Source organism: Chionomys nivalis, chromosome 6 (genome assembly GCF_950005125.1).
Source record: "Chionomys nivalis chromosome 6, mChiNiv1.1, whole genome shotgun sequence".
NCBI lineage: Eukaryota > Metazoa > Chordata > Mammalia > Rodentia > Cricetidae > Chionomys > Chionomys nivalis.
Window position 1 is genome coordinate 40,736,101 of NC_080091.1, and position 8,284 is coordinate 40,744,384.

At 53.1% G+C, this 8,284-nt stretch overlaps 1 protein-coding gene across 1 annotated transcript in view; it reads left to right on the top strand.

Moving 5' to 3' along the window:
- Nucleotides 1–4,230, top strand: part of Dok7 (docking protein 7) — a 32,735-nt gene extending 28,505 nt beyond the window's left edge. The window contains exons 8-10 of the mRNA XM_057771923.1: nucleotides 402–444; nucleotides 3,167–3,319; nucleotides 3,627–4,230. Coding sequence (XP_057627906.1) covers nucleotides 402–444; nucleotides 3,167–3,319; nucleotides 3,627–3,757 — 327 coding nt within the window. The 3' untranslated portion in view covers nucleotides 3,758–4,230. The remainder of the gene's footprint in view (nucleotides 1–401; nucleotides 445–3,166; nucleotides 3,320–3,626) is intronic.
- The last annotated feature ends 4,054 nt before the right edge of the window (nucleotides 4,231–8,284 follow it).

The window sequence follows — 8,284 nt, forward strand, 5'->3', positions numbered from 1 at the left end:
CCTTGTTGTTCAGCAATCATGGGCTGCTCAGGTCATGGGCAGTAGGGTCTAGCTGAGCCATGAGCATGGATGAGGAGCAATCTTGGGACCCTTGGAGTCTAGCTGAACTTCAAGCTAGAAGGGAATAGCCTGGAGACCCTTGTTTGCAAACTTCCTCAGAACACTCCCTGGCCTCAGCTGTCTCCTGGAGTGTCATGTCAAACCATTGCTTGGGTGGTCAGGGCTATGGGGTCTAAGAACAAAAGAGTCTAGAGGATAAAGCCATGCCCTCTAGGCTGTAGGTTGTCCAGACCTTCAGGCCTATGTCATTTTTGGAGTTACCATTCCATTTCTAGGGGTTCAGGGGGCAGGGCAAAGGATGAGTGCAATCTATACACTAACTCCTGCTGTCTTTGGTCTAGGTTATGGCTTCATCACCTACTGGACTCACTGTGACATATCCAGGTAGGCACCTGGCTTTGAAACCCAGCACTCACAGTGCAGGGATAAGGGTTTAGAGTTAAGGGGTGGCCCTGTTGGATGGGAAGGATATGGGCAGTGGGGTGACAGTGGCATTTGGGGAACCTGGAACAGGTGAGCAGGGTGAGGTGGTGAGCTAAGGGCAGGTGCATGGTTCTAGGGCATGACTGACTGGCTTGTCTAGGAGTGGCCAGTACAGCTGGACCATAATCTGTAGCTCAGGAGTCAAGTTTGAGGGGGTTGGCCCCATCCCTAAGTGTGTCCCAGATAGCGAATAGACAAGGGAGCTGCAGGGGTTCCCGCTCTTCAGGACAGGTTTGTGGGAGGATGGGAAGGTCAGAGTACTCAGCAAACAGGGGAAACTTCTCGGAAGAAGCCTGGCTGTCAGCGAATGAAGGCTGGAGGGTGCTGACCCGATCTGGGAGGGCTAGGAGAGGCTAAAGGCCCCGTCCGTGTGCCTGACCTTGCGCCAGGTGGCTGGCGGCCAGGATACAACTGGTCATGTCCCCTTGGGAGAATGGCTGGAGACAAGGCACCTCGTGGCCTTTCGAGACTTTGGCCAGAGTCGTTTGGTTTGGAACTTTTCATCTTTGTCCCAGAGTTTAGACTTCAGGTTTCTCCAGCTTTTCCCTATTCCTTGTCAACGGTCCAAACAATCTTGGAAAAGATGAATCCAAGCCCAAACAGAATATCCAGACTCAGGGAACATGTTCAAGTCCACTAAGACACAGAGTCCAGCCCCAGCTCCCCCCTTTGGCCTTCAAAGGCTCAATGCTGAGGTCTGGTATCTCTAGTCTCCAGACCCCAGCCCTGACTCACCTATCCCCTCTCCACCTTCCCTTAGCCATGCCCCTTCTCCAGACTGCTGACCCAACCCTGGGAAGGCCTGTGTGGACGCTGCCTACCTGCCTGGCCAGGCAGTGCAGGCTGGCACTAGTTCTCCCTCGACCCTGCTGGTTAAGTCTCCTTGGAGAGGTTTTCTTCTGCTATGATGGATTTTCTGTGCTACAAATGCATGAGAATCTCAGAAATCCTTTGCTTCAGATCAGAGATTTTCTGGGGATTGAAAGCCCCGAGCCTGCGTTGGCTTGCCAAGCGCTAAGACAGGATGTTCTGGGAGCAAGAAAAGCCAGCTCCCTGATTTGAGGCCAGCAGATGGGCGTCCCACTAGGCCCTGGGCAGCTGCTGGACTGACAGCACAAAGTTCTTAAAACCTAGCCGGGCGGTGGTGGCGCACGCCTTTAATCCCAGCACTCGGGAGGCAGAGGCAGGCGGATCTCTGTGAGTTCGAGGCCAGCCTGGTCTACAAAGGGAGTTCCAGGACAGGCTCCAAAACCACAGAGAAACCCTGTCTCGAAAAACCAAAAAAAAAAAAAAAAAACCCAAAAAAGTTCTTAAAACCTGAAAGGACATGTCCTGTGTAGTAAGGGTCTGCCGTGGGGTCCCCACGTCTGGGGGATGGGGACAGAACTGCTCACTTGCTTCAGTGACTAGTCAGAGGTGGATGTCCCACAACCCCGGGGTCTCATATGGATGTACTGACTGATGGATGGGTGACTTGGGAACTTGGGCTCTCTCTGCCTTGGTCTCTTCGTGAAGAGAGAATTGTCGTGTTGTACACTAGCCGTGTTGGTGGCAGGAAGAGGGCAGGAAGCAGGAGGAGGGGAGAGGTGCTGACTGATACTTCCAGATGGAGCTGTGTCAGGGATGTGGCTGAGTGGCCAGGATCCTGAGGCACACAGGCAGAGCCAGGCCTCTCTCTGCATGTGGGGTGCAGAAACAAGCTTATCTGTGGGGCTCTCAATGCCTCCAACTGGAACCCCAGCCCTGAACTGGATGCTGTGGGGCTTGGCATATTCTATGGGACAAGGACTTCACCAGCCTGTCTGTGTCTAGTCTGCTGGCATTTGGAATAGAGGACTGAGGAATGTCTGCCCTTGCCTGTCACTCTGAAATGGTACTTTGTGTCCCATTCTGTGTGATTGTTCCCACCCCATAGGGACAGAATTGTGAGGGTGCCTCTGGAGAAAGGTCTAGACTTTGCCAACTGTGTGTAGGGTCCCTGGGCCTGCACAGAAGGGGCTGGGGTGAGTCTACCATGAGTCCCACCTGCTGGGCATGGAGGGTCCCTTGCTCCTTGGCAGCTAACACCGCTGGCTTTGCACACACTGGCGTTCAACTGCTAGGATGTGGAACAAGGGCGAAGGACAGACTCTTAGAAGAAAATTCCAACTGTTGAGGTGTTGTGGAGGGAGGGAGTGCCTGCTTTGCTGGGAACACAGATGGAGGTTCTGTCAGTAGAGGGGTCCTGGTGGGAATTACCCACGCTAGGGAAGATTACACCAGCAGCAGCCTGTAGCAGGTGGAAGATCTGGGACAGAGAAGGGGGTCAGACAGAGACAGCAGAGATCCTCTGGCCCTGGAGAGGCAGCAGACGAGGCATTGCACTGGAGGGTGCCTGGGAGGATGTCAGAGGAGGCTTGACAGGACAGAGAACAGGCCTTGTGGGGCCTGTGGGAGTGAGTGCCTAGACCAGGGAGGGGGTAGTGTGTGATCATAGCCGAGGAGGGTCTCCAAGGTGAGGCAGAAGGTGGGAGGAGGGGCCTGGGCCGTGAAGGGAGGGGAAGTTCTTTGATGAGTGGCCTTGCGAGGGTGGCTGTACAGCTCCCAGATACGTCTCAAGGACTCAGAGACCCTCTCTCCACAGGATCTCCAGGGCCCACGGCTGCTGACAGCCCAAGGCCGGAACGAGCACGCGGTGAGACGCCCACGTACGTGAACATCCCCGTCAGCCCCACCTCCCGACTGCAGCTGCACTACTTGGGCCTGGAGTTCCCGGGGGCCAGTGGGAGTGTGCGAGGTGAGCTCCCACAGGGAAGCCTCATAGGTGAGTTGTGACCTTAGCTTTGGGCCTGAGCCCCAGCCACGTCAGCCCTGGCTAGGGATTCTTCTAGCCTGCAGATGAGCTTTCCAGACAGCCAAGACCCTCAGCCCCTGCCCCCAGAGCTGCCACCCAGGTCTCCTGACATGATTACTGGGGTGGGTGGGAGTGGGGATGGATCAGAGTGCCCATTGGCCCTATCACCTGAGGCACTTGTAGGTTAGGCCGGAGGCAGCTGGGCTGGGAGCTGTTCCTGCTCGGTCCACTCACTGTGGGTTGCTTTCAGGGGCCAGCTCCTCCCGCTATGCCCAGATTGACATCACAGCTACAGAGACAGCACATCGTGTGGGGGTCCGGCATGCACAGACTCGGGAGGAACGATTGCCAGAGCTGGAGCAGCGGAAGAAAGGGCCCTGAAGCTGTAGCTCAGGGTGGGGCTGGCTGGGCACCTAGCCAGCTGGATCGTCTGATGTGGCCAGGCAGGCCATCCCCTTTTGTGGATAATGGCCTTTGTGGCTGGGGGCCCTGGCCTGTCTGTGTACTCTGGTTGTCCGTGATTGACGCTGAATCTTGGCCTCCTGCTGCAGTGGAGGCTGCGGTGGGGTTCTGTGTGTTGGAATGAGCGGTCAGAGGTTCTGGCTCCACACCGTATCAGCTCATTCCAATGTGTGAAAGCCACGTAGCAGCCTCCTTCTGCCATCCGGGTCCCTTGCCTCATTGGTACCCAAGACTGACCCTTCTTTTGGCCTGAACAAGTTCTGCTAGGCCATGGGGATACCAAGAGACCTATCTCCAGGTGTTGGTAGCCTCAGTCTGTGCTAACAATACAACAAACAACACAGCTACAGCCAGCCAGTGGAGACGGGAACAGTCCCCCAGGCCTGGAGTGCAAGCTGCACTAGCCATCCCAGATGAGGTGGCCATGATGACAGCTTGTACTAGCAGAACACTCGGACCTAGTTCTGTACTGCAGAGGGACCTGTGACTTGCAACTGCTGCAGCACTGACTGGCTCTGCTGCTGGAACCCTGCAGCCTCCCCTCCCTACCTCCTCCTGCAGTGTCACTCCTGAGACAAGCCCTGTACCTTGGGGTGAAGGCCATGGTGGGGACAGAACTGTTCCCACTTCTCATCGTGTTGGGACCTATTCCAACCAGTTGGGTAAATTGTTTTAAATCTCTACTGTTATATTTTTAATAATCCGTATTATTTTCCAAAGCTGTGAGGTCTGTCACGTGAGATTTCTACCCTGGACTGGTTGGGACCAACATCTTGCTGCTGGACCAAGTGGCTCAGGGATGAGGGTATATGGTCATGCTATGTTGGCAGTTACAGATGCCCCCGTTGTTTGGGGCAGCTCTTGGTGTTTCTAGGACTGAGTTTCTGGGGTGGCAGCTCTGCCCTGCCTCAGCCCTGTCGGGAGAAGCTTTGACGCCCCCCCCCCACCTGGGATCCAATCATAGTCCATCACATCCTTCTCTTTTCCCTTCTGCTTTTCTGCCTCCAAGGAGTCCCCAGGTCTGGGGTTGGCTGTGGTGGGGATCAGAAGCAGCCTGTTTCTTTGCGGGGCCCCTGGTGTTGGCAGCTTCTAGAGCATTATCCCTAGTGCTTTGCCTGCTGACTGGTAGACTGTGACCATGGGAACCGAGAGAACTGACATCCCCAGGCCAGCCTGGCAGTCGGGACAGATGCTTTATCTAGAGGATGGGCCATGGGGTCTGCCCCGCTAGGCCAGGATGCAGTTCTGGGACTGTCTCCAGGGAGTTAAACGTTTAGGACCTGAGTGTGGTGGGTTCCTTATTGACACCAGCTCATGGGAAGCTGAGGCAGAATGATTTCCAGGAACTTGAGGCAGCCTGGCTAAACTGGTGTGCTTTAAAACAGTCAGGAGTCTTATAGAACAAAGATGAGAAGCAGAGTTCAGACCCCGGGACTCACACAAATGCAGGCGGGTCTAGTGGCCCTCCTGTCATTCTGGCACCTCGGAGGCTTCCATACAGGAGAGCTGGCTAGCCAGATACAGCGGAATTGCTGAATTCCAGGTTCAGTCAGAGACCCAAAGTTGAGTATGATTGAAAAAACACATTGAGTATTAACTTTGGGCCTCCACTTATACGCACACACATGTAGTCATGCAACTTCCACATTATTTGCCCACATGTGTAAATATATACATGTGCATACTTACACACTGCATACATATGCCAACATTTTTTTTAAAGATTTATTTATTATGTATACAACATTCAGCCTCCATGTATGCCTGTACGCCAGAAGAGGGCACCATATCTCATTATAGATGGCTGTGAGCCATAATGTGGTTGCTGGGAATTGAACTCAGGACCTCTGGAAGAGCAGTCAGTGCTCTTAACCTCTGAGCCATCTCTCCAGCCCCCAACATTTTTATCTTATACAAATGGCATTCTAAGTAGGCATTGCCTATCTCCTATCAATACACCGAGAAGCCACATTGCCACCCTAGCCTATCCGCTGTCAATCATTGTGAGAAGCCATGCTGCTACTGTGACTCCGTGTATCTGGTAACACACTGCGCATGTGGGCCTTGGTGGGATGTTGGGCATTACTGATGGGTATGGAGGCTCAGGTGACCTGTCCTGCTGCAAGATGCTGCCTTCTGGTGGGTGGTACACTTTCTACTAGGCTGAGCAGGTGCCCGTCTTTGGCTTCTGTCAGATTTTTATTCCTCATTAGTTGCAATGAATGTCTGGAGGACTGGGTAATGTGCCTTCTGCCATCAGGGTGTGTACTGGTGTGTCCTGAGTCCTATTTCCATGTCCCCCATGATCAGAGGAGCAGCAGATTCCCAGGCACTCCCATCACTCCATGGCTTCAGAATGGCCCCGCTGCACAGCCTGCTTGTGTTTATTATTTCAACATAGATGGGCACTTCCTGATGTTTTCCATCAGAGATGTTTCTGAAGTCAGATTTTTTGTTGTTGTTGAGCCCGGATCTCACGTAGCTCAGGCCAGCCTTGAATTCAGTATAGCCAAGGATGATCTGAAGCGATCGTCCTGCCTCTATCTCCCAAGTCCCAGGATCCCGGGATTGTGCCCCCACACTCAGTTTATGTGGCTAGGGACCAAACTAGGGCTTTGTGTGCACTAAGCAAGCATTCTACCTGCCTAGCGCCTAGATCTAGATTTATCAGAGAGAGCAACCCCGTGCAGCCTCCACTTTCAGCTGTCTTAAGATTTCTTGTGTTTGGCACTATATGAACGTGTCCATCTGTGGTCACCTGTCAGTCCAGCTCCTGCACATCTGTTCTCCACGTGGACCATGACGATGCTCTGTACCACCTGCACACACACATCCCCTGTGCTTGCCGCACGCAGGCCTGGCTAAGCCCGCTCTGGTGCTTACCCAATGCAATTGAGAACTCCAGGGCAGTGATGCCCATCACTCTGCTTCCCTCCTTGCTAAGCTTCAGCTCTCCTTGGGATGCAGTTTTCTGTGACTCCCAATTCATACACGGTCACCACCTCTTCAGCTGTGTAATCTCATCTCAGAATGGCCAAGGCGGGATGCAACCCTTTTTGTTGTTGATTCGCTTCTTGAAACTACTGAACCATTCTAGTCAAGGGCTTTCTGTTAGCAGCTGTTGGTACCTTGCAGCCTTCAGACACCTTTCCTGGGCTGGGTCCCACGCTTCCTTGACTTTAGCTTTGATCTTCAGGAGCACACCCTCCATCAGCCACTGCAGAGTCAGTGTGCAGCTGATGCCTTGGCACCTGTCTCTAGAGATTCATTTTGTCTTGCATTCAGCGGTGCTAGCTAAGCCAAGGGCTAGGATTCACACATTATGTAAGCAAGTCGCTGTCCCAGCACACAAACACACCATACATTATGCCTCTAACACTCCCGCTCAGTCAGGTTGCCTACAGCTGCGACAGCTATGGGCAACTTGTTATATGGTGTTCTTATCTTAGGACATGCATTCATGCTGGGGCCAGTTCAGGTTGTATGGTGGAGTGGTGTTCAAAAAGGAGGTGTCACCATTGCACACTGCACCACACACACACACACACACACACACACACACACACACACACACACACACACACCAGGGCCTGGAGGCTCTGAGCTTAGCCATTTCAGGGGAGGGGATAACAGTGGCATCTCACTAAGAGAATCTGCATTTCCACACCACCTGTGCACACTGTTGGCCACTGGCAAAGAGCCTACATGCTCCTTCTGCTCATTAAAAGAACTGGCTAGACAATTCTCTAAGGTTTAGGTGAGCTCTTTCTCATGCACTGTAAATAATATCTTTTTGGAAATAGGGTCTCACGTGTCCAGGATAACTTTAGCCTTCCTACCGTTTGGCCTCTGCTTCCCCAGGGCTGTGATTACAGGTATGTGCCACTGCACCCAGTTCAGGAGGGGCTGGGGACTGACCGCAGGGCTTTGTGCGTGGGCACTCTGCCTACTGGGCCCCAGCCCTTCCTTTTCTGTTGACTTCCTTAAGTGGCATCTTTGCTGAGTAGATTTCCGATTCTGATGAGTTCCGACTTAAACCTCTCCTCCATGAGGAAACCATTCGGCTTGGGCTCCCTTCAGGAAAACCTCCTTTGCTCTTTTTGGTTTTCTGAGACAGGGTTTCTCTGTGTAATCCTGGTTGTCCTGGAACTCACTCTGTAGACCAAGCTAGTTTTGAACTCTCAGAGATCCCCTGACCTCTGCCTTCCTCAGAGTGCTGAGATTAAAGGCGTGCACCACTACTGCCTGGGCATCTTTTTGTTATTATCAGTACGGTTTACACACTGGCTGTGGCACATATTTCATTGTGCATGATGCAAGGTGGCTTTAGTCTTCCAACAATGAACCGAGGGGCTCCAGCTCCCTTTACACCACCACAGTGTAAATGCACATGTCTCTCTTGGATCCAGGTGCCATTCAGATGCCTGTATATCCCTGTTTGTCTCA